The sequence below is a fragment of the Chiloscyllium plagiosum genome, unplaced genomic scaffold, assembly GCF_037043375.1.
Source record: "Chiloscyllium plagiosum isolate Xiang-an unplaced genomic scaffold, Cpla_swu_hap1 HiC_scaffold_8, whole genome shotgun sequence".
Taxonomy (NCBI): Eukaryota; Metazoa; Chordata; class Chondrichthyes; order Orectolobiformes; family Hemiscylliidae; genus Chiloscyllium; species Chiloscyllium plagiosum.
In genome coordinates this window covers 74,106,313-74,133,162 of record NW_028270146.1, presented here as the reverse complement: position 1 = coordinate 74,133,162, position 26,850 = coordinate 74,106,313, and the positions used below count along the sequence as shown (strand labels likewise).

Sequence of the window (26,850 nt, the reverse complement as noted above, 5' to 3'; positions counted from 1 at the left end):
GAGCTACAGGGAGAGGCTGAACAGGCTGGGGCTGTTTTCCCTGCAGCGTTGGAGGCTGAGGGGTGACCTTATAGAGGTTTATAAAATTAGGAGGGGCATGGATAGGATAAATAGACAAAGTCTTTTCCCTGGGGTCAGGGAGTCTAGATCTAGAGGGCATAGGTTTGTGTGAGAGGGGAAAGATATGAAAGAGACCTAAGAGGCAACCTTTTCATACAGAGGGTGGTACATGTATGGAATGAACTGCCAGAGGATGTGTGGAAGCTGGTACAATTGCAACATTTAAGAGGTATTTGGATGGGTATATGAATAGGAAGGGTTTGGAGGGATATGGACCAGGTGCTGGCAGGTGGGACTAGATTGGGTTAGGATATCTGGTTGGCATGGACGGGTTGGACCGAAGGGTCTGTTTCCATGCTGTATATCTCTATGACTCTTCATATACCCAACATATAACCATCCAGGTTCTTTTTAAATATTGTAATTGTGCCAGCCTCCACCTCTGGCAGCTCATTCCATACACGCACAACCCTGTGTGAAATGTTGCCCCTTTAGGTCACTTTTAAATCTTTCTCCTCTCACCTTAAACCTATGCCCTCTAGTTCTGGACTCACTAACCCAGGGAAACGACCTTGTTTATTTACCCTATCCATGCCACTTATGATTTTATAACCCTTTTTGAGGTCACCACTCAGCTCCAACATGCCAGTGAAAACTGCCCAGCCTATTCAGCTCTCCCTATACCTCAAATTCTCCAAACCTGGCAACATCCTTGTAAATCTTTTCTGAACCCTTTCAAGTTCCTGTTATTAAATACACCATTAGTTTAGATTAATTAGTAACTATGATTAGTTTCAAGTACAGCAACTTTTAAAGCAATTAGATGAAGGGGAAGCACCTTAATTTTGATTAAAAATCAGTCAGTCATTAAAGGACGTAATTGCATGCACATCCAACTCCCAATCTTCTCAGCCAATGCTATTAATGACCAAACATAGTCATTTTAGTGCCAAACTGAAATAAAATAGGATCTTTCAATTCCAACAAGTGACAAGTTAATGCTTGGTAGGGAATAGTGAAATAGAAACACTGCTTTATACAATATTCTGAAGAAATCCTGACAGAAGCATTACTTCAAGTTAATGATGAACATGTTGCTTGAGGAAAGGAGCTGGAATCAAATCCATTGCAATACTGTAGTAATCCTGTGACTGGAGAGACATCTCAAAACTTACTACCTTTTGATTTTTTCCTCAGCTTGCAGGTCAATAAAATATTGTGCTGTAAATTGCTGTAAGTGAAAGTTCAAACTAAAACAGCGAAGTCAAAGTAGGAACATGGAGCTTTCTGAATAACAGAACTAAAAACATCTCCTTAACCAAGTCAGCGCAAATCACCAATAGGTCACTAATTAGAAAATGATGCAGCACAGAGGTCATTTTGCAAACATGTTTGTGCTTGTTGTGTTAATTCTGTTGTTTTATAACTAAAAAAAACTTAACAGTATAGGAAACTAAGTTTCACATCTTGCAACCATTAATTCACAAATAGGTTTTCTGATCTTTGCAGGAGACACTAAAAATACTGGTCACCCAGGTGAGCTCAAAGTAATAATGTAATAAGGCAATGGTTATGAGTGATTTGTTTTATTGAAAAGCTACAAATACAATTTTACAATCAAGACTCTGAAAAGTTGTTTATACAAGTGAATGAAGATATATATTACAAGCTTAGATAGTACCCCTCAATGATAGATTCCTTAAGTTAAAATTTGCACATGCATAACTCAAAATGCCTCTGCCAAGAAGTTGATTGAAACCAAAAAGGTTGGCATGTCAACACTTTTTTCCTTCAATGATGTCCCACTCAGCCTGCAGCCTTCACCTCAACCACTTATAGATGCTGCTTTGCTTTAGCACAAGCAGATGAGCATCAAAAGGTGAAAAAGTACACCATACCTCCAGTGCTGCTGCACTATTAGTTTAATACTGGGAAAAAATATTTGTACAAAACACAGTCTTAGAAAAATGTAAAAAAAAATACATCACTTTAAGACTGTTCAGCCAACTTCAGCCATAATGGTCATAAAATTCCAGTGTTTTAAAAACTTTATTCTCAGAAGAGAAAAAACACAAAACATCATTAATAATCAAATTGCATGAGAAGACATTTCAACAAACTCATGTATTATTAAATTAAAACATTCACATTTGAGAATTAGCTGTCTGGGGTGCCTGCTGTGCCAATTATTGCTTTACTGTACAGTAGTTACATTCAATAATTCATTCCAGTCTTTGATCAAAAAATTCTGATCACAAGATGCAATTTATTAGTCTGCATAAATCAGGTTCTCACAAAAATCTTAAAACTATCACGGTTTCAAACTGAATAAGCCTCTGAATCACTCCAATTTAGGAGGAATGAGGAAATGATGTCTATCATAGTATAAAAAAATCTGATGGAATTTATGTATTCTACTTTATTTCATAAAAATATACTTTGCCCCCTATGTACTTAATCCTCATGAAAGACTCAAAATGAGGTGTCCATAAAGCAGAAACCTAAAAAAAATATAAAAATACCTAAAAAGGTCACATCCGTACAGCCTGGACTTAGGCTTATGTACAGGGTGATTCAAAGAAAGCTAGTGCCAGAATTGTATCTATATTTACATTATAAATAGTTACTGAATAGTAATTACATGAGTATTTCGATCACCAAATGCTGGCATAAAATGGAATGTCTTGTTAATTCTTCGATTATTCTGTGTTTCATTAATGATTGCTTTCTGCCTAACTGTTGAAAAGAGGACTTGTAAACTGATGATTTGTTCCTCACCGAAGCCATGTTGATGGAACCCACTGAGGCTCTGTGTCAAGCTTGTTTATAAGGCGAATTAACTCTTGGTATGCTTTTTCCAAGTCTGTATTAACAACTGCTGCATCAAAATAGTGTCCATAGTTTTGCTCCATTTCCCTGGCCTTTTCTATGATATCCCGTAGATCTTCAGGCTACAACACAAAAATGAGAATGGTCAGTCCCAGGAACAGCAATGAAAAAGATTATTTGTGTTGTGTTATAAATAACTCACGAAACAGGAGAGTAGAAATTGCTCGGAGACAATTGATAGAAAATTAAATTTGTTCCATGCTGCACACTGCCTTTGCCAGCTTAGTTTTTATATCTTAGTCAAGCCACTATATCCCTCATCGTCATTAAGTATTTCTTCTGAAGGAGAAGCATCCAACGCTATTTTGCATCATAAAATTTAGGTTGTGCTTCCACTTATATCAATCTCATACTGACATGTGCATCACTTTTTAAAATGGACATCTTCATCCCAGAATCATTTTTCATTTTCTATTCGATCGATTCACTTTGTGTTTGCTTTACTCTTATTGACTTTTTATTATTTGTGGAAAATTAGTGGAGAGGTGTGTATGGGGTTACTGGCAGCAGTTATTAATGGAGACCTGCTACATCAGATTGTACATGAGTAGTCAAGTTGCTATGGTAATCAGTTCAATCTCTGATGGACACGGGTTTTTACAAAGGCAGTCCCAAGTAAACTTCAGAGACCAGTGTGCCCTAATGCTAGGGTGATATAAATAAAACCCTGTTGCTCTAGTCAGCTGTTGAAGGATAATTGAATTCCTGTCAGCACAAGATGAAACCCTTGATGGATTTTTCTGTGATATCAAATTTCTCAGTTCATGATGGTATGAGATTTGAAATGCAGTAACCTGACAATGATTGGAAAGCTCCTTTGCTTAGAACTTAAAACATTTACACAACTAGTGCTGGCAACCATTCTGCTATTCACGTTTTAAAAAAAAAATCACTCCATTTCATCTCAATCACAGGTATACTCTTTAATTATTTCCTTCACCCCACACATCTCCTTTTCCATGCCTCTTTACTTGGTTAAAATCTGTAACATTTTCCATGATAGGTGAAAGGTCACTGGCCTGAAACATGAGAATTTATTCTTCTCTCTACTAATTCTGCCTGACGTGTTGAATGCTTTCAGCAAAAGTAGGCCATTTGGCCCATCAAAGCCATATTAATTCTGCTTGATTATATTATGCATTCCTAAATGCTCTGTTATAGTAGATTCTAATACTTTGACAGATAGAGTCATAGTCATACAGGACAGAAACAGACCCTTTGGTCCAACTCGTCAGCGCCAACAAGACATCCCAATCTAACCTAGTCTCATTTGCCAGTATTTGTCCCATATCTATCTAAACCCTTCCTATTCATTTACTTATCCAGATACCTTTTCAGTGTTGTAATTGTATCTGCCTCTACTTGTTCCTCTCCCAGCTCATTCCATATATGCATCACCCTGTGAAAAAGCTGCCCTTTTAAATCTTCTCCCTCTTGCCTTAAACCTATGCCTTCTAGGTTTGGACTCCCCTACCCTGGGGAAAAGACGTTGGCTATTCACCCTATCCATGATCCTCATGATTTTATAAACCTGTATAAGGTCACCCCTTTGCCTTTGACAGCTCTTGAAAAATAGATGGTCTGAAGATAGGAATGGGCAATGTCAGGATGGAAATTTTCAATTAAAGACTTAAAAGGTCAGAAACTTCATCTATCATGCCTCAGCCCATTAACCCATCTGATCAAAGTCTTGTTGTACTGAGATCAACATCTTCACTATACCACCTATTTTTGTCTCATCTGCAAACTTACTGACCATACTTTCTATATTCTCATCCAAATCATTTTTATAAATGATGAAAAGCAGTGGACCCAGCACCAATCCTTGTGGCACACCATTGGTTACAAGCCTCCAGTCCAAAAAGCAACCCTGTAGCACCACCCTTGGTCTTCACTGATGTGAAATATTCATTTAGTATCCAACCCAACACCTGTGGAACCACACATAGATAGCCATACTGACCTTTAAGAGGCCCTATTCTCTCCTTAGTTACTCTTTTGTCCTTAAGGTACTTACAGAATCCCTTTGGATTCTCTAACTATATTTGCCAAAGCTATCTCCTGTCCCTTTTTGCCCTCCTGACCTCCGAGTATACTCATATTACCATTATACCCCTCTAGGAATTCACTTGATCCCAGCTGTCTATACCAAACTCTTCCTTATTCTTCACCCAAGCATCAATTTCTCTAGTCTTCCAGCATCCCCTATACCTACTAGTCTTAACCTCAAAGTTAACAGGAACACTGGTTCTGAATTCTGGTTATCTCGTTTTTAAAGTCTTCCACTTACCAACCATCCCTTTACCTGTGAATAGCCTCCCCCAATCAATCAATTTTTGAAAGTCCATGTTTCATCCCATTAAAATTGGCTTTACTACAATTTAGAACTAACTTTTTGATCAGTTTCATCCTGTTCCATAATTACTTTAAAACTAATAGAATTAAGATCACTTGCCCTAAAGTGCTCCTCCACTGACACCTCAGTCACTTGCCCTGCCTTACTTCCCAACAAACAATCAAGTATAAGCTAACCAGCCAGTAGTTACAAACTGGAAGTTTTCCAATCTTCTGGGACTCTTCCAGAATCTAAGGGCTGTTTGAAGATTCCTACCAGTTATGTCCACTATGTGAGGAGCTACTTCCTTTAAATGTTCTAGGATACACCTATCAGGTCCAGGATACTCATCATCCTTAAGCCACATCAGTTTCCCTAGTATTTTTCTTGAGTGACAGCACCTCCTCCCTCCCACTTGAATGGCTACCTGCACAATAATGTGAAGTTATTTCACTCTTCCTCCAGATAGCCTGCCAGAATCTCATAGGTTCTGCATTACTGCACGATGGATGCATCTCAAATACAACTCTCTGCATACTCATACCTGCATCACCTACAACCATTTCCTCCCATCCCTGATCACACACCAAATTAGAATTACTTAATCTGAGGGGTGTAACAATCTACGAGAGCATAGTATCTGGCTATCTTCTCCAGTCCTGAATGGTGGCAGTGTGGCATCTGAGCACTTGGGGTAATTGACATGCTTTCAGATGGTATTGTTGAATATTAATTTATAGATGGGGAGAAATAGAGGGTGTGTTATGGCTGAATTGTCATATAACTGCATGCTGGAGTGACTCTCCCAAGGTACTGCTCTCCACATCAGAAGCTGATACAGAGTAGAGGATTCGCTTGATATATGTGTGCGTGCGTGCGTGTGCATTTGTGGTACTTTTCCAAGTTACATTCTTGAAACACTATTGGTTAGAGTGTGTAATTACAGCATGACAGAATTACATTGTCAAATTCTATTATAAATATAGCTACACCTCTACAGAGACAATTTCTTTCAAACAATACCTGAATATTTATTACAGATCCATTCCCTCAAACTTAGTTACTACTTGCTTGGCATCTACTACCCTCTCCCTAAAAAGAATGGCATGCAGGAAATTGGTTTGAAGGAATGTATGCGAAAATGACCTACTGGAACTCGTGTATTAGGCGTCCTTCTGCCTGGCTGGGTGCCCAGTCTCTGCTCTGCATGTTCCTCAGAAAAGATAGTCGAGACCAATGCCAAGGCAGGGAGAAATAGATTTCTCAACTTATCAAAAGGGTACCCAAAGGAGTGGAATGGAAAATAATAAAGCACAAGTTCTCTCATTCTAAATCAAGCGTTCTCAGCGTGCGATGAAAAGTAATAAAAATCCCAGCATCTGAGACATGACGACACTCTCTCAGCAAGTGCAAGATCAGCATGCACAACATGTCTTTAGCTCCAACATGAAGCTGATTAAAGCTTTCTCAACAGGAACAATGTTAATTAATTTGCATTTTAAAGTAACATGCAAAACATAAACCCTGAAATTCCTAATGGTCCATCTTATTTAAACAATCTGGGATATTTGGCATGTATAGGCAAGCCGTATCATCCAACAGATAATATTGGCTTCTCTTTGTTTCCCAGTAATATCGACAACCCGTAAAGTTTGGAATTATATGTGTGGTACAATACCACTAGTACAGAAATATGGAGTACAACATTAATTAAGTGAATTTAAATCTAACTTGAGGTACAACATTTACTTTCATCAGATAAAAAGGAAATTACTTTAAATAGAGTGTGTAATGAGCAAACAGCTCATGAAATGAGTTGTCCCACACAAGTCTGCTGGTGGGAGGATTGACTGCAGCTAAACTACAACTGCCTCAGGTTGAATTTCTAAACATACCCAATAAAAATTACAAGACTGATAAAGATTGAGACATGCTTTCAAGGAAAAGAATGACAGTAAACTTTTAATCTGCTACTCACCCAAAGCCCAACATATGATTTTAAAAAAAAGCCTAATAAGTTAAGATCATGAGGACTTTTTAAAATCAGCTTATAGCTAGGTAGCAGCTACCTGCAAGAATTTCTATTTAAATTCATTTTCCAAATAATGAATACCCAAAATTGCATAGAAGAGTAATCAAAGAATAAGAGTTGCTGAGCCATATAAGGAAGTGTAGCGAATTTGAAGACTTTGCTCGAGGCAGTTGTAGCAGTGCTACATGGAAGTGTTTGCAGACAGAATTCTGGAGCATAGGTTCTAGGTGGCTGAAGGTAAAAGTGTCCATAATTGAGTGAAATATTACACAAGAGGTAATAATTGGAGAAATGCAGAGTTAGTGTCATGGAGTTATACAGCTATGGAAACAGACCCTTCAGTCTAACTCATTGGCGCCAACCAAATAAAATCTAGTCCCATTTTCCAGCATTTAGCCCATACGCCTCTTAATCTCTTCCTACTCATATACCCATCCAGATGCCTTTTAAATGTTGTAATTGTACACACTTCCACCACTTCCTCTGGCAGCTTATGCCATACATGCAAGACTGAGTGAAAACGTTGCCCCTCAGGTTCCTTTTAAATCTTTCCCCTTAAACCTACGCCTTCTAGTTTGAGACTCCCCTGCCCTGAGGAAAAGACCTTGGCTATTCACCCTAAGCATGACCCTCATGATTTTATAAACCTTTTATAATGTCACCCCTCATTGTCCAACAGTTCTTGAAAAATAGGTGGTCTGAAGACAGGAATGGACAATATCAGGATGGTACTTAAAGCAAAAGGATAGGAATTTTCAGTTAGAACTTTGAAGATCAGAAACCAAAAGTAAGTGAACACAGGCAAAAGTAATGAGTGAAGAGAACTTGGGTGCAATAGGAAATAGGCAGCAAAACTTTAGAAGAATTAAAGTTTCAAGGATCGGAGGCCAGCAAGGACAGCAATTTAATCACAACACCACCGAAGACTAGGCTTTCAGCTGCCAAATTCTCTTACCCTGTAATTTCCTCCCTAAACTTCTACTTAAGACATACTAAAGCCTACTTTGTGTCTGTGTTTTTGGTCATCTATCCTAATATCTCCTTATGTCAAGTGTTGTTTTATACTGTCTTGTGAGTTACCTTGGGGAATTTTTGTTACATTGAAACATTACACAACATTTTGGGGTAGCACAGTGGCTAGCTTGCTGCCTCATAGCACCAGGCACCTGGGTTCGATTTCAACCTCAGGCAACTGAGGGAGTTTGCACATTCTCCCTGCGTTTCCTCCCACAGTCCAAAGATATGCAGGTTAGGTGGATTGGCCATGCTAAATTGCCTATAATACTTAGGGATGTGTAGGCTAGGTAGGTAGGTTGGTCATGGGAAATGCAGAGATATGGTAGGGGTTATGACTGGGTGAGATCCTCTTCAGAGGGTTGGTATGGACTTGATGGGCCAAATGGCCTACTTCCACACTGTAGGGATTCTTTGAAAGACAAAGAATAGCGTTTCAGCAGCAAGCAAGTTGAAGCATGAGAATAAGCAACAGAAGCTGAGTTTGAGCACAGACTAATTAAATCTAAGGCAGTTGACAGGAAAAACAATGGAATTGGTGGTAAAGATATGGAGTGAGTGGTTGGGCTCAAGAACTTTGTTCCTCCGAATATTTAACTCAAGGAAACTGAAGCTTATCCAAGCTCAGGTTATTGGATAAGCCTTATGACAATATAGAGGCAGTGAACAAATTGAGACAGGTAGACAGAGGCAGAGTTTACGTCATTTCTATACATACAAACATTGTGTGGGATTGAATTTATGACGAGTCAGAGGCTCAAAACAATGGAATAAGGCAAAAGGTTGAGCAAATTGAAAAGGTGAACAAACATTCTTGTAAAATGAACATTCCGCACTCATCTATAACCTCGATATTGCACAAACAGAATAACTTCCATATTTGCAGTAAAATGAAATATACAAACTAAAGCAGTTAATGTACGATAAAAAGGTCGAAGCAATGAAATAAATTTTAAGGACTGTAATGCAGATTAAGGTGAAAGCCTTTGTCTCTCTGTTATCTACACTGTTATCCTCAATAGAAAAGTCCCAAAAAAGTCTCACGAAGAATTAGTGCTATTCCCTGGTTCTTGAATTAAACTCGTCAACCTTGAGAATGCCTTCTCTGAATGAGTGTATATTATGTCTAAACTTGTTATTATGATTGCAAAGATTCCTAAAAATAAGGTAGTTTTCAAAAATTACCTTTGGATTTTTCCCCTCTTTGACCAGCATTGCCCGCAATCTCTCCTGGGAAGGTGGCGCAATGAAGATTATATAAGGTTTTAAATCTGAATTGCGCAGAATCCTCAATGACTAGAAAACAAAAAACAAACAGTAACAAGAAAGCATCATGAAAACTCCAAAAAAACACCAATATCTGTGGGCAAAATAATTAATGTCATATTAGAATGATTTATTCCTTTATCGTCAAGGGATTGTGTATTTTTCAGATTTTCCATTTTAATGGTTCTCAATAAACACAACAAAAAGAATACACTGTGCTGTACAATCTTGTATTCAAGATAGCTAACTGTACAAGTGCACTCTAGTTCCAAATGGAGCACAGCAGTATTCCATATCAAGTGCACTTATTCATCATTTTATTTTTAAATAAAGAAACCACAACAGCATCAGAGTTCAAATTAATTTGGTCCAGGACTGAGAAGTATGTTAATAATTGTGATCAGATTTCTCCCATGGATTATAAATTTAAAGTTGTGAACAGATGGCTGTCTGTGGATTAGTAAATTGCAACATATATCAGGGGTAATGCAAATCACCAATTATGAGGAACACACATGAGCAAGCCACTTGTAGCTAATTTACAAACCTATTACTTGAACCTATAGCTGAAATTAAGTGCTGTGTTTCAGGAAAGGACCGAGTAACTGGGTTTTCATAGATGCATTAACTTGCAACTTTGTTTTTGTGGGCTAGGGATCTGAAGCACACTGGCAGTGTGTATGGAGGCTGCAAATTTAATTACAACTTTCAGCAAGACATAGGATAGCTTTTTAAGAAGGAACTTACAGAGTAATGAAAAAAAAGTTAAGGAGTGCGGCCAATTGAGTGACAAAAACAAATAGGAAAAAGATTGAAGATTCATAAGGAAGACATTGCTGACTGACATAGACAGGTTGAATTAGTGGATGGGGAAAAGGTTTGAAAGATGGAGCATACGGTGGGAAAATGCAAGAATAAAAAAAGCAGAGAATTACCTAAATGAAGAATGACTGCAACATTTCAAGATGCAGAGTGAATAGATCTTCAGGCAGGAATCACAAAAGGGTAGCAAGCAATTATGGCAGCTATCTGAATACTATCCTTTACTTTGAAAGGAATTGAATATAAAAGGAGGATATTATACTTTAATTATGAAGACAAGGCTACATTTCAAGTACTCTACTATATTGGTCCTCTTATTTAAAGATGGATGCAAATATGTTAGAGGCAACTCAGAGCTTTATTAGCCTGATACCTGGAATGAATGGATTTTCTTATAAGGAAATATAGAGCTTGTCATCCCGGAGATGTAGAGGAATGCAGGGGTGACCTGACAAGTATATAAAATTCTAAACGCTTTTCATAAGGTGGACATGAAAGTGCAGTTTTAAAATTAGGGGTCACCCATTTACAGAGTTAAGAAGATTATCTTTTTTTGAACGTTGTGCACCAGAATGCATCGGAGGGAGGATTATTAAATATTTTTAATATGGAGGGGAAGAGAATCTTGTTAGGTGAAGAATCAAAAAAAGTTAGAGGTAGATAGGAATGTGGAATTCAAAGCAAAAAACCACCAATGATCTTGATGAATTGTAGAGCAAGCGTGATGGGCCAAATGCCTTGCTCTTCACCTAATTAATGTGTTATACTCCTGTGCTACAACTAGTCAATGCTTCTGTGACCAAAGTGATCAAACTCCTGTATTTCAACCTTAAAGGAGGCCACTGGCTACTTTCACGGGTTTTGTAAAGTTAAAGCAAAATGAAACATTTAGGTTCAAAGATTCTTGCATGCAGCTATCCATCTGAACATTTCTTTTCATAATTATTTCAGCACGTTGAGTGTCATGAGGATATAAAATACAGACTAGGGGTTTACAATTTTCATTCTGTTTTCAATTCCTGGAATTTTATGGATTAAATGGTTCCAAATTGGGACAAGAACTGACTTAAAATGGCCACAGCAATAAGTGACCATACAGGTTACGCCAAGCTGTGTGAAATCAAATTTGGAATAAACAAAACTGTGTGAACAGAGATCGACATTTTATCAAAGGACACCAACTCTAGTCCACTCATCAGGTGTGAAACGGCTCTCGTCTCTAACTCTGATTTACACTTGTACATATTTCACATATTGGAGATGAAAGACATCACTTGCAATTATCAAGCTTTGAAATAATTGACTCAAATGGAAATACACAAACCAGTTTGCCTTTCAAGGAACCAGTTTTGGTAAAATAGGCAGTTAGACTTAAGGCTAATCAATCTGTTCAAAGACATTACGATGTAATTCTGGAGCAGATGGGACATGAAACCAAGCCTCCTGACTCAAAAAACAACAGAAGATGCTGAAAAAGCTCAGTAGGTCTGGCAGTATCTGGGAAAAAAAATCAGAGTTAACGTTTCTGGTCTGGTGACCCTTCCTCAGAACTGCTCAGTTAGGGATACTATTACTGTGCTACAAAAGCCTTATTAGTAATAAGATAGATATATTTACTAATAAGGAGACAGTGAGACCTGAAGATGCTGGAGATCAGAGTAGAGAGTGTGTTGCTGGAAAAGCACAGCAGGTCAGGCAGCAGCCGAGGAGGAAAATCGACGTTTCGGGCTAGAGTCCTGATTCCTGATGAAGGACTCCTGCCTGAAACATCAATTTTCCTGCTCCTCGGATGCTGCCTGACCTGCTGTGCTTTTCCAGCAAAACACACACACACACACATATTTATTAATAAACTCACGCGGAGATGCTATTACACACCTCTAGAGCAGGAGGGAGTTGAATCTGGGTTTCCTAGCTCAAATGTAGGGAAACTATCACAGTGCCACAAAAGCCACCTGCAGGGCAATGGATTTTTGCCTACAAATTTGGAAGCAGTGGGAGAAAACTCTCTTGGCCACTCAGGAAGGAAAAAAAGTGCGCATTGAAAGAAACAATTAAAAGAAAATCAGAATACCAAGAACATGATGGATATGATTCAGGATACCAATTAGACAACTGCAGTCTCAACTAAAATGGCATGCCCCTTGGCACTTGTATGTATATCCTTGACATAACATATTTACTTTGCTCATGGTTAGCAAATAATAAAATTTCTTTCTCTTTCATTCAGAAAATGTTGTTAATTGGCTCCTTACTGATACAGTTGAAAGGACAGCTGATTTATCATTCCTTGCCTGGCCATTAAAATAGTAACAATTATCTTTTGGACTAAGTTTATTTTAAAGGAACTATGTATTTACTGATATGACCTGCAGTACACATTAACAAATGTGGGATAGCAGCACATTTAGAATAATAATGGATTGATGTGCAGCTTGACTGTCTGTTAGTAGGCTGCTTTGTCTGAACTTCGGGTGAGTACAAGACATGTATGAATTAAGGAAATCCTTTCAGCGTATTTGAACATATTAGTCCAGAGCAATGCAACGTTCGGCTCCACTGCTGCATCCAATTACGACTTGTGAGATTCTAGGGTTCACATCATCAACCTTTTCACAGAAACTCCATGCAAAAATGTTCATTAAACTCTGCATTAAAATCTTCATGTTGAAAAGTTGTCCTCTACAGTTTTGAACCCCCTTTATCCTAGCCCCACTATTTAAATTATAAAACCATAACATATAACAACAGGTGTCACCATTCAGCACATCAAGCCCGTACCAATAAGATCACGGCTGATACGACATTTCTTATGGAGAAAGTGAGGTCTGCAGATGCTGGAGATCAGAGCTGAAAATGTGTTGCTGGAAAAGCGCAGCAGGTCAGGCAGCATCTAGGGAACAGGAGAATCGACGTTTCGGGCATAAGCCGACATTTCTTATACCAGTTTTCCTGTATTTTCCCCATTACTTTTGATTTCCTTACTGATAATAATCTATTTCACCCTTAATTAGACACAAGGAAAAGAGACAAAAAGCAAGTAACTCTAGCTAATTAGCCTAGTATCTACTGGAAAAGTATTGGAATCGATTATTACAGACATAATAGCAGAACATCTGCACAATCATGTTAGAATTGAGCAGTCAGCATGGTTTCATGAAAGGGAAATAATTCTCCGTAACAAGAAGCTCCAAAGTACGAAACCCTTTGAAAAGTGCCTCCTCATCTCAGTCTTAAATTGTCACCCCTTTATTCTGAGATTATGCCCTCTGGTCCAAGACTACCCCACAAGGGGACACATCCTCTCAGCAGTCACCGTGTCAAGCCTTTAAGAATCCTGTGTGTATTTTAATGAGGTCACCTCTTATTCTTCTAAACTCCAGTAAGTAGAGTCTCAACCTATTTAACCTTTGCTCATCGGACAATCCTTCACATCAGGGATCATCCCAGTGAACCTTCTGAGCTGCCTCTGGTGAAATAACATGTTTCCTCAAATAAGGGGCGAAAAATGCTCCGTGTTCCAGATGCGATCTCACCAGCACCTTGTGCAGTTGCTGTAAGACTTCCTTACACTTATACATCAACCATTTTGAAATAAGGGCCAACATTCCATTATTCTTCCTGATTACCTGCTGCACCTATGTGCAAGCTTTGTGTTTCATATACAAGAACCCACACATCCTTTTGTGTTGCAGCTTTCTGCAGTTTTTTCTCCATTGCAATAACATTGTTCTTTTGTTCTCCCTTCTAAAAGGAACAACATGTTTTCCCACATTATATTCCACTTACTAACTCCTTGCCCACTTACATAACCTAAAACCTATCTAATTTGTTTGTATCCCTCTCATAACCCGCCTTTCCACACACACACACACACTCCTAGCTCTGACCCCACACACACACACACACACACACACACTCCTAGCTCTGACCACACACACACGCGCGCACTCCCAGCTCTGACCCTTGTGGAACCCCACTGTACATGAGTCACCAATCTGAAAAAGCAGCCCCAATCCCAATTCACTTTTCTGTCCATTAGCCAATTTTCTATCCATGCCAAATTACTACCTCCAACACTGTGGGTTCACATCTTATGACTTAACCCTTGTCGAATGCCTTCTGGAAGTCAAAATACAACTTATCTGCTCGCTCCCCTCTATTCATTCTGGTCGAGGCTTACTTAAAAAAGCTCAGACACTATTTCCCTTTCATGAAACCATGCTGACTGCTCAATTCTAACATGATTGTGCAGATGTTCTGCTATTATGTCTGTAATAATCGATTCCAATACTTTTCCAATAGATACTAGGCTAATTAGCTAGAGTTATTTGCTTTTTGTCTCTTTCCCTTTTTGAATCAGAGTGTCACATGGACAGTTTTAGAGTCCTTCCATTTATTAGCTTGCATACCACACTCCCATCCACTCTCAGACGACCCCTTCTCCTGCCTCCAACGTACTTCATCCGTGCTGGCCGGTTACTCGCCCTTGACCTCTATCTCCAACTGCCGCTGTGACGCTGACCGCCTCAACTTGTCCATCCCTCTCAGGCATTCCAACCTCACAAAGTGCAGCCCTCCACTCCAACCTCACCACAAACAGCTTGGAGGGGTGGAAAAAAAGAGAGAAGAATGGTAGTTTGGCGCACCAACCTCTACACCACTGAAGCCAGGTGCCAACTCACAGACACCTCCTCCTCCTACTACTCGCTCAATCACAACTTCACCTCCCATCACGAAACCATCATCTCCCAGACCATCCACAACCTCTTCACTTCAGGGGATCTCCCACCCACAGCCTCCAACCTCATAGTTCTAGAGCCCTGCACCACCCAGTTTCGCTGCTTACCCAAAATTCACAAACACTAATCCCCCAATCAATCCAACATCTCTGCCTGCTCCTGCCCCACCGAACCTATATTGACATCGTCCTGTCCCTTTTGGTCCAGGACTCCCCACATATTCGGTGCACCACCCACGCGCTCCACCCCCTCCATGACTTTAGTTTCCCTGGCCCCTATTACCTCATCTTCACCACTGACATTCAGTCCCTCTACATTTCTGCCTGCCATGGTGAAGGCCTCCAAGCCTTGTTTCTTCCTCTCCCACTAACCCAACCAGAACCCCTCCACTGACACTTATTCAATTGCTGAAACTGGTCCTCATCCTCAACGACTTCTCCTTCAAATCCTCCCACTTCCTTCAGACCAAAGGGGTAGCCATGGACCCCAGCTGTGCCTGTCTCTTTGTTGGATATGTGAAACAGTCCTCTGCTAAATTGATGACTGTATTGGCGCCACCTTATGCTCCCATGATGAGGTTAAGGAGTTTATCAACTTCACAAACACCTTCCACTTTGACCACAAGTTCACCTGGACCATCTTGGACACCTCCCTTCCCTTCCTCGACCTCTCGATCTCTATGGTAAAAACAATGACTGCAGATGCTGGAAACCAAATTCTGGATTAGTGGTGCTGGAAGAGCACAGCAGTTCAGGCAGCATCCGAGGAGCAGTAAAATCGACGTTTCGGGCAAAAGCCCTTCATCAGGAAGACAGGCAGAGAGCCACCCTTCAGGCTCTCTGCCTGTATTCCTGATTAAGGGCTTTTGTCCAAAATGTCAATTTTACTGCTCCTCGGATGCTGCCTGAACTGCTGTGCTCTTCCAGCACCACTAATCCTCTCAGTTTCTATCTCCGGCAACCGACTCAATATGGACATCTACTTCAAATTCGCCAACTCCCACAGCCACCTGAATTACACCTCGTTCCACACCATTCCTGTAAAAGTGCTATCTTTTACTCCCAATTCCTCCGCCTCCACCGTAGTTGCACCCAGGAGGAAAAATTCCCCACCAGGGCATCCCAGATGGCCTATTTCAAGGACTGCAATTTCCCCTCCCAGAGGATCAACAATGTCCTCCAGCAAATCTCCTCCATTTCCCACATCTCCATCCTTGAACCCACCTCTCCAACTGCACGAGAATAGAACACCCCCAGTCCTCAGCTTCCACTAACCTCCATATATAGCGCATCATCCTCCGCCATCTGTCACCTACAATCAGACCCCAACACCAAAGATAAAAGCCCCTCCCCACCTCTATCAGCATTCTACAGAGACCATTCCCTCTGGGACTTCCTAGTTAGGTCTACGTCCCCCACAAAACCACCCTCCACTCCCTGCATCTTACCTTGCACAACAAGTGGTGTAAAGCCTGCACTCACACCTCCCCCGTCACCTCCATCCAAGGCCCCAAAGGATCCTTCCATATCAGGTAGAGATTTTCCTGCACATCCAATCACCTCATGTACTATGTCTGTTGCTCTCAAATGTGATCTCCCCTACATAGGGGTGACAGGACACCAACTCGCAGAACGTTTCAGGGAACATCTCTGGGACACACTGACCAAACAACCCCACCGCCCAATGGCCAAAAACTTCAACTCCCTCTCCCACTCCACCAAGGACATGCAAGTCCTGGGCCTCCTTCACTGCCAAATCCAAGCCACCTGACGCCTGGAGGAAGAACAGATCATCCGCCTTGAAACCCTCAAACCATACAGCAATAATGACTCCCCTTCCCCCACTTCATCCCAGGTCCGATCCTCCAACACAGCACCTCCCTCTTGAACTGTCCCACCTGTCCATTTTCCCTCCTATCACCATCACCTACTATCTGGATCTACTTAGCGCTTTCCCATCTATCTCCCTTCAGCCCCACCCTCAAATTTAACTCTGAGCCCCTTTTCTCCTGCTCCTTGGATTTGCCTGACCTGCTATACTTTACCGACTCATACCTCTCAGTGCCTAGCAGCTACCTGTTTTCTTGTTATATTCTTCCCCATGACTCAGACAACTCACATGAAGAATTAGCTTTTGCTGAGGTTCTGCCTCTTGTTAGCTCCTGAAAGTCATTCCATTATTTTACAGAATTGAGGACAGATTCTAGGATCTACAATTTTCTCTCTGTTTTGAACCTCACTTGGTGTATGAAAACTGTTTGCAGGCTACTAGCATCTTGCATGTCCACTGTTCCTTGAACGATTGGCAGTATTTCACTAATCTCTTTGCCAGGCTCAAACTCGAGGATAATTACCAACTTAAGTCATTTATGTCAATTTGTGCTGGACATGAAAATCTTGAATTTTGCTTCTCTCTTCTCTCCTCAGAGGGATTGGTGTCCACTACTTACCCAAAGTATTAATAAGGGAAGATGTCATTCAGAATATTTCCTAACCTACATCCATCATTAGATTCCAACTTATTTTCATCTTTAAATCTCACTTCTTCTGGCGAAACTTTTTTTTGCAGAACTGAAAGCTTTGTTTTTAACTGTTTCATACTGCCACTCTAACTAGGAGAAAGTGAGGACTGCAGATGCTGGAGACCAGAGTTGAAAAGTGTGGTGCTGGAAAAGCGCAGCAGGCCAGGTAGCATCCGAGGAGCAGGAGAATCGATGTTTTGGGCATAAGCCCTTATTCAGGAATGAGGCTGGTGTGCCAAGCAGGCTGAGATAAAAGGTGTGGGGGGGGTGGGGGGGGGGGGGTGGGGGGGGGGCGGCGCTGGGAATACGATAGGTGGAAGGTGGTGAGGGTGAGGGGCTGAGAGGCTGGAGGGGGTGTGGGGGTGGAGCGATCTGGAAGAAGATTGCAGGTCAAGAGGATGGTGCTGAATCTGGGGGTTGGGACTGAGATAAGGTGGGGGGAGGGGAAATGAGGAAGCTGGAGAAAATTACATTCATCCCATGTGGTTGGAGGGTTCCTAGGTGGAAGATGAGGCACTCTTCCTCCTTCCGTCGTGTGGCCAGGTCTGGCGATGGAGGCGGCCAAGGACCTGCATGTCCTTGGCGGAATGGGAGGGGGAGTTAAAGTGTTCAGCCACTCTACCTTGGGCTCTGGCTCGATCAGCTGTTCATTATCTTTTCATGTTTTTATACAATCTACACTTGTGACAATGAACCTCTTCTCCTTCCCCTCGCTTGATTTGTACAAGTCATTTTGTCTCTTCATTTCACTTTATTAATTCACTGAGGAATTGTAGTTGACCTGTTATTACTTAACTGTCAAATACCTAGCATTAAAAATATTCCATTTGTCTCCTACTTAAATGTTGACAAAAATCTTTTTATCCAAATAATATATCTAACTTTTGCAAGTTTAGACAAATGCTCATAAATCCAAAATGTTAAATCTCTTTTCATAAATACTGCCAGACCTAGGATTATTTGCAGCATTTTCTGATTTTCAGATTTCTATAATATTTTGCTTTCATAACTTGTACTTTAGCAGCTTACCTGGGTATGTAAATTTAACAGGCATATTTTTCCAGAGTTGATCACTTGTCGCACTGAATCAATACTGGTGCCATAAAGGTTCTTTTCATATTCCCCATGTTCGATGAATTTGTTAGTTGCCATGTCTGCTTCAAAAAACTGCCGTGACACAAAAAGGTAATCTCGCCCATTTACTTCTTCATCTCTCATAGGTCGTGTTGTATCTACAAATGTAAAGAAATGAGTGAGACAGAAAACATACTATTGAACATAGTTAAAGCTAGATGGTTCAGATAACTTACGAGGTACTGCTAGAGCAAAACGATCAACCTCTCTTTCCATCAGTTTCTGTCGCAGTTCATTCTGACCACAGTTTGGGGGACCAATCAAAACAATTGGCCTTTTTCTGCTTGCAGGTTGGTGATATAGTGACATTTCTTCATAGGTCAAGATCTCATCGTTGTCATAGTCTGTTGGTGGAAAACAGAAATACAACAGTCATTCACAAAGATTAAATCAGATACGCTATTTATATCTACACCTATCCAATTTTTCTTTGATGACCTTCAAAGGCATACACAAAAAATGGGGAAGCAAACGGAAAGGGCTTTGAGGGGGCAGCTGAAAGTACAAGAAACCGCTAAGGGGGAAACACAGAAATCTTAATATACATAATTTGGAGATGCCGGTATTGGACTGGGGTGTACAAAGTTAAAAATCACACAACACCAGGTTATAGTCCAACAGGTTTAATTGGAAGCACACTAGCTTTTGGAGCAATGCTCCTTCATCAGGTGATAGTCTATCACCTGATGAAGGAGCGTTGCTCCAAAAGCTAGTGCGCTTCCAATTAAACCTGCTGGACTATAACTTAATATACATACATAGAGTCAGAGATGTACAGCATGGAAACAGACCCTTCGGTCCAACCCGTCCAAGCCGACCAGATATCCCAACCCAATCGAGTCCCACCTGCCCAGCCCATATCCCTCCGAACCCTTCCTATTCATATACCCATCCAAATGTTTCTTAAAATGTTGCAATTGTAGCAGCCTCCACCACCACTTCCTCTGGCAGCTCATTCCACACACGTACCACCCTCTGTGAAAAAGGTGCCCCTTAGGTCTCTTTCATATTTTTCCCCTCTCACCCTCAACCTATGCCCTCTAGTTCTGGACTCCTTGTCCCCAGGGAAAAGACTTTGCCTATTTACCCTATCCATGCCCCTCAATTTTGTAAACCTCTATAAGGTCACCCCTCAGCCTCCGATGCTCCAGGGAAAACAGCCCCAGCATGTTCAGCCTCTCCCTATAGCTCAAATCCTCCAACCCTGGCAACATCCTTGTACAGCTTTTCTGATCCCTTCCAAGTTTGACAACATCGTTCCGATAGGAAGGAGACCAGAATTGCACGCAATATTCAATAGTGGCCTAACCAATGTCCTGTACAGCCACAACATGACCTCCCAATTCCTGTATTCAATACTCTGACCAATAAAAGAAAGGATACCAAATGCCTTCTTCACTATCCCATCTACTTGCGACTCCACTTTCAAGGAACTGTGAACCTGCAACACTTTGTTCAGCAACACTCCCTCGGCTACCCTTCGAACATTTTGAATTTTACATTAAAAAGTTAACGTGTTTGCTTCATAGTACTTCTGTTCATTCCTACAGTATGTCAGTTTTTAGCAACTTTCCTAAAATTCCTAATACTTCTCTCTTTGTTGCTTTTCTTTACATAGTTTCCCTTTGCCACTAGTATTGCATCATTATACAAATTAACCCTTTTGCTCTGTCATCTCATTCCAATTTTCAGCAATTTGAACTGGGCCCTTTCTCCCCTAGCAGCAATGGAACTAACTATTGCCTTGGCATACACTGGGCAGTATAGAGTGGCCAGCATGAGCAGTCAGTTGAGACAAAGGGCCTGACCCATTTTTTTAATAACTGAGTCTGTTCCAGTAGAGCTGAAGATGGATGTCAATCACTTCCACTGACATTTTGTTTTAAAATGTAAGGAACATCGGTAATGAGCAGATTAATTGTCACATGAAAAGACTTTTGACATGTTGAAACATCCTGACCACATTTCAATGCAAAACTCACTAAGCTTCAGTCATAAGTTAGTATGCTTTTAGCAAATGCTGCACCATGGTGGTTACATTTCATGAAATCAAGATCCATATATTAAAATGAGCCATATTTCTTATACATACCATCATTTCGATTTGCATTGTATAGCACCTTCTTCCGCTTCTTCTTATTTTTCTTAGCACACCAAAGTTTACCTAAAATTAAAAAATGTTAGGCCTGATGTCATTCTGTACCAAGTATTTAAAATAAATTGCAAGACTAACTTTTAAACAGAAAACATACTACACAGTGTAAAGAGTGGACAAGGTTCGAATAAAAAAATTCTCATTATTTTAACCAAAGTGCCCGAGCTGACACTTTCAAAAAGCTCAAGTTAAATAAAGAACTGTAGATACTGGAGATCTCAAATAAAAACAGAAATTCCTGGAGAAATTCAGCTGGTTTGGCAGAAGTCCAGTGACTCTTCATCTGCTCGGTTAGTAGCTAGGATTTCCAAACTACAACTTGCCAATGTTGTCTATCTCATACACTGGAGGCAAGGATGTCCAAGGCATAGTATACTGGCGAGACCATGCAGATGCTATGACAACAGATGAATGGATACCTATGCAACAAACCTCCAGACAGGAACGTTTCCCCTCAGTCAGGGAACACTAATCTTCGGATAAGCGTCCTCCAAGTGGACATTGAAATACACATTGCAGAATTGCCAAGCAGAAACCGATAGCCAACTTCCGTACCCGTGATGATTGCCTTGTGATCTTGGGGTCATGTCGCGCTACATGTGACCCCACTACACTTCTGAATTTGTAAAATCTTCCTTATTATCCTGTTTTGATACCATCACCTTGATAAAATGATTTGTTCTCTCTATTTTAATTTGTTTATACAGTTATTACTTCAGTTAGATCCTCAGCATGTGACTCTTATACTATTAAGTTATTCCAGTTGTTTAGTTCCCATTTTAATTTTAAGTTTTTGTAATTATCTCTCTACCTCAATCAGATTATAGGTCATCCCTTGGCTAGTTATTTAGCTGTTGATACTTTACTCACCATCTAAAACTCTTGGTCACTTGGAGACTTATTATCTGACATTCCACTCTCACCAGATGAGAGATCTTTTGATCTCTCTGCCCTTGATCTCTGCCTATAAACTCATCTGTGTGCTCTTCTCTCTCACTTTACCTGACAAAGGGGCTGTGCTCCAAAAGCTTGCGATTTCAAATAAATCTATAACCTGGTGTTGTGAAACTTCTGACTTCAATCTGAAATGTTAACCCTGTTATCTTCTCACAGATGCTACCAAAGCTGCTGAGTTTCTCTTTCAAAAAGCTATGTGAGTTTAATTTTCAACCTCTAAATTATAGTCCTTAATTTATTCAATTCCTTTTGAAAATTACTGCTGAATCTACTTCTACCACCCTTTATAGCACTGTATTCCAGATGATCAGAATTTGCTGCATGAAATACATGAAGTCATGCCTTTTTGTTTACTAATTACCTGTAACCGTTTGCCAGGTACTGATTATACAGTATTTTTGATTCATTCAGGGTTCTTTCCAAACTGCCTGAAAAATAATTACATCGCAAACAGGATACCATAACTTTCAGAGTCTGCTGTAATAGCAACAACACAGCAATCATTTGAAAGCTCAGGATTCCAATGCCTTTTGTTAACCTTTATTGATATTTGAAATTAAACCAACTTCAAAATGTTTAATGGTTGACTTCTTATCTTTATAGGAGAAAGTGAGGACTGCAGCTGCTGGAGATCAGAGCTGAAAAATGTGTTGCTAGAAAAGCACAGCAGGTCAGGCAGCAAAGGAGCAGGAGAACCGACGTTTCCTTATGCCCGAAACTTCGATTCTCCTGCTCCTTTGATGCTGCCTGACCTGATGCGCTTTTCCAGCAACACATTTTTCAGTTCTTATCTTTATAACGCAGCTAAACTTCAGATTCATAATTTAATAATGACTTGTAACTAAATTGGGACACCAAATGCTGTATAATAAATTAGAATATTACAATATACTATGATTTAATGGACACCAACTAAAGTAATATTTGTTTACCTTTAATGAAACAAAGTCCCTTATTTTTGTAATATAAATTGCTTTATTCAGCATGCCATCATAACATTCAACACTTAACGACTTTTGACTTATGAAAAAAACTCCATTTAAGGTAGCAACAGCTTCAATCTTTAAACAGCCTGCCAAGCTGTATTTTTAAAACTTAAGTAATTCTCTGAATGCCTCACTGGTATCTACCCAATTAGCAGTCAACATGTACAAGGCAATCTAAAACAGAAACCATAACGAGCGACAATCCTAAGAGCCGTTCAGTTTCATAGCTGCTTAACAACATATTACACAAAAATTCTCAACTATTTGTGCTGAAGCTGAATTAATTTTGAAAACTGTACATCGCTGTACCATCCAAATTCATTTTCTGCATTACTAGGCAGCTGGACTTCATGAATTTGTAAATGATGAGCAGTTTAATTGCAAAAATCTTAGAATAACCAATTAATCAATGGCTAAGTAGTTTTAAAATGCACTGAAGCATTTATCTTCCATGTACAGCCTAAAATGAAGACAGACTTTGGAACAAAGTTACTTATCAAAGACATGCAGGAAGTTTTTTTTTCTAGCATTATTTTAAAATCACGAAAATGTTCCCCTGATGAATTCAAAATTCTTCGGTTAAACAAGGTGTTGTGAATGGATTTGGGAGATTCTGACACATTTGCGTTCTCTCATGTTGGTTACTTTCTAGCACTGATTGTTCCATATGTGCTCCAGCGTACAGTTTGTACAAACATGTCTTCCTGTCCAAATGCTGTGACCATTAACTAGTGGCCCAGCCACTAATCAGAAAAAAAATGTATACAATTGCCACTTTAAAGGAACACAGTCGAGCTGGAATCCATATCTGGATCTTTGCTATGCAAGACCAACTAGCTAATCATGGTGTTACTTGAATTATATATTTTTTTCCCTGTCAGACAAAGTATGGGCAACAGTATAACACAAATACATTTTATGACCATTCTGTATTCCCAATTTTCATTTCATTTGTTTACATTTTAAAGTTACACTAACATGACTTTGAATTTAAGTTACTTCTAACCTGATTTCTCTGGCTCTTTGTCTTCCTCAATGGTTTGTTTCATGGCTTCTCTTTGTTGCTGGAAGCTTTTCCCTATTTATATACAAAGGAAAAAGATTACTGTAAAAAGTAAGATACTTGGCTGCAAGCTAGATTAAAGATGAATTTAATCTTTTTAAACATTATCAGGAAAAAATTATTTGTGCTGTTCGACCCGTGAAGATACTACAAAACTCAAAACATCTATTTCTAACAAAGCTGACAAATCAGAATTTGTATTTTTGAGAAAGGTTACCAACAAAACAGAGCTTCTTTGTTGTATCAGGTTTCAAGACAAGGGATGCAATTATACAACCCATTATATTTCATAATAAAATGTTTGGCATTTAAACAAGATGTATAAGCAATTTCAGACTGAATAATACTAAATCTATTCAAAATAAAACCAAACTACAGATCCGAGACAGTTTACGCGACGCTCTGCAATTCTCATTCAAAAAATGAATTATTGGGCTGAGAGCTGGCCTTAAGCTTTACTGGCAATATAGCAAGAAGGTTTTTATGATTTATGATTAAATTTCATGTCTCTCTGGGAAAAAAATACAAAAATATGTTCTTCATTGCTGGCAAAATTTACAAATGCTCATGTATACATGCATCTCAGTTGAACAGCAGAATCTTTTTTAAAAAACAACTTACCAATGAAGTTTATATTGAATAGATATTACATTGGCAGAAAAAAGTCAACCAACTAAAATGTTAATTCTGCTTCATTCTTCAGACCTGTATTTCCAGCATTTTCAGATTTTGCATTCTATTTCTAGCATGAGCATTACTTCACTCGAGGTTAGATTGAGTTTTGGAACAGCCAATTGTATACCAGCTGTAGAATTAACCTTTCACTTTGATTTCACAAAATAGCATTTTAACAAAAGCATGTAAAACACAGACAAAAGCTGACTGTTTTGCAGTAATTGTCCTTTAGTCACAAATGGCATGGACCTCTTTTCACAACCGAGATGCACAAATGTAGCATATACAGGTAGTTCTCCTATAACACCTGAGTTGCAGTCCAGCAAAACACTTGCTTAATAGAAATAATGGGGCCAATGGAAAACGTGGGGCTAGGGGCGGACCAGCAAAAAAGAAAACCTCATTCACAATCACTCAAAAACTCACCCAAACGCCTAACACAAAGTATAGTACAGCCTGAATGAAGGTTGAAATCATATTATTAACGAAACAAAAGTAAATTTAACACAGTACATGTAAAAAAATGTAAGAAAGCTGCTCTCTGTCGAGTATTGCTCACAAAAAGCTGCTCTGCTGGCAGCTGACATCGTGCATGTACAGGATGGCATGAAGCCTTGCACCGACATTGCACATGTGGACACTGGTGCATGTGCAGAACAGCAAGGACATTGATTCACGCACAGAACAGCTTGTGTGCAGAATGGTGCAGAGATTTTGGTGTGCACATGGGTGCATGTGCAGTACAAAGCACGCGAATTGATCCCCACTGGAAATCACACTATTATCAATGGAGGAAAGCGTTCTTCAAAATACTGCTCCCTAATTCTTCAACGACAGCATAGTCGAATCATGCCACCGAAACTTCCGTTATCCCAGAACTACTTGTAGTTCAAAAATCGTCGCTGTGTACTCATGTCTTACCTGGAACAAGTCCAGCTAATGGCTGATTGTCTTCATCACCATCTCTGTAAGCTTGCCACCAGTTTGGGTCTTCTTGACTTATGACATGAAGCACATCTCCTTTCTGGAAAGACAACCCCAGCTCGCGACAGGGAATATAAGGATCATCTGAGGGGTCGTAATCAAAATGCGCTTTCACATGTACCTGAAGGAATAGTTGCTATTAATAAAAACGTGCAGATTTTCCTTTTTTAAAAAAGTTTAAAAGCAATCTTTTCTTCTCTCATCCACTCCCATCACCACCTTGAATTCAAAACTTGGAAAACGAGATCTCTAACCAGTTTGCCTGACAGCTCCTAGAATTTACTTTTCAGTTTAAAAGTGGGAAGCTCTTGGCCCTTTCATAGCACTTTTCACTCAGGGTTTGATAGCAGTTCACACGACAAAACATAATAAACTAAATTATTAGAACAAAAAAAAATCTCAGTAGGTCTGGTAACATTCGTTGAGAGAAATCAGAGCTCATGTCTTGGGTCCACTGACCCTTCAGAATTATGAGCATGCTCCACGACAATGGAAATTTTGTTTATTAGCTCGCTGCAAGCACATATACCATACAGATTATACTTATGATTTTAACATACTGGACACTGAATTGCACTGAACCCTAATCCATCAATGCAACTTTAAAAAAACAAAATATCAGTACATATATTACAGGGCTTTGAAACTTTTGACTTAATCAGTGAACAATTTTCTATGGATAAAGACAACCTAATCTCCAGTTTTTCATTAAAAGAGAGGCTTCAACCTTGGTACTGATAACTCACCATAATGCCACAAAAAATCTCTAATTTTGAATCCCCTGACCAGTAGAGGGAGAAACCCATTTCACCTTGCCCAAACAAAGCACTTACTCAGTGTTCAATCTGTTTAATTTGAAAAAGTTGACATATGGGACTGATTGGGGAAAATAAATACTAAAATTATTTTGATGAAATTGAAGTTAATCTGCTAAATCTACAAGATATGGTCAAACAATTGTTAACTTATATCACTATGGGTACCTTCTAATATTGCTTGAAGCATTACTTACTTACCACCATCTCTTTGGTAGGAGGATTTCTGGTCTGCTGACTGGGAATCAGCACAAACGTCAGTGTACCATGCATATCAGCCTATATGGATAACAAAAAGAAATGCTGGGCTGCATCTAAATATCAGTCAATGCAATTCTGTAATACCAGAAACATGAAAACCACACAGTGTTTCATAAGGATCAGATGGACAGAAAAATAG

General features: G+C 39.7%; 1 protein-coding gene across 4 annotated transcripts in view; it reads right to left on the bottom strand.

Moving 5' to 3' along the window:
- Nucleotides 1–1,632: 1,632 nt before the first annotated feature.
- The window catches only part of pals1a (protein associated with LIN7 1, MAGUK p55 family member a), a 114,335-nt gene continuing 89,117 nt past the window's right edge, over nt 1,633–26,850 (bottom strand). For all 4 annotated transcript variants that reach the window (XM_043697931.2, XM_043697930.2, XM_087989994.1 and 1 more), the window contains 8 exons: nt 26,652–26,729; nt 25,573–25,756; nt 23,920–23,991; nt 20,908–20,979; nt 18,992–19,159; nt 18,711–18,913; nt 9,516–9,626; nt 1,633–3,011 (listed from right to left, as the gene is read on the bottom strand). In XM_043697931.2, the coding sequence (XP_043553866.1) occupies nt 2,835–3,011; nt 9,516–9,626; nt 18,711–18,913; nt 18,992–19,159; nt 20,908–20,979; nt 23,920–23,991; nt 25,573–25,756; nt 26,652–26,729 (1,065 nt within the window). In that variant the 3' untranslated portion in view covers nt 1,633–2,834. The remainder of the gene's footprint in view (nt 3,012–9,515; nt 9,627–18,710; nt 18,914–18,991; nt 19,160–20,907; nt 20,980–23,919; nt 23,992–25,572; nt 25,757–26,651; nt 26,730–26,850) is intronic.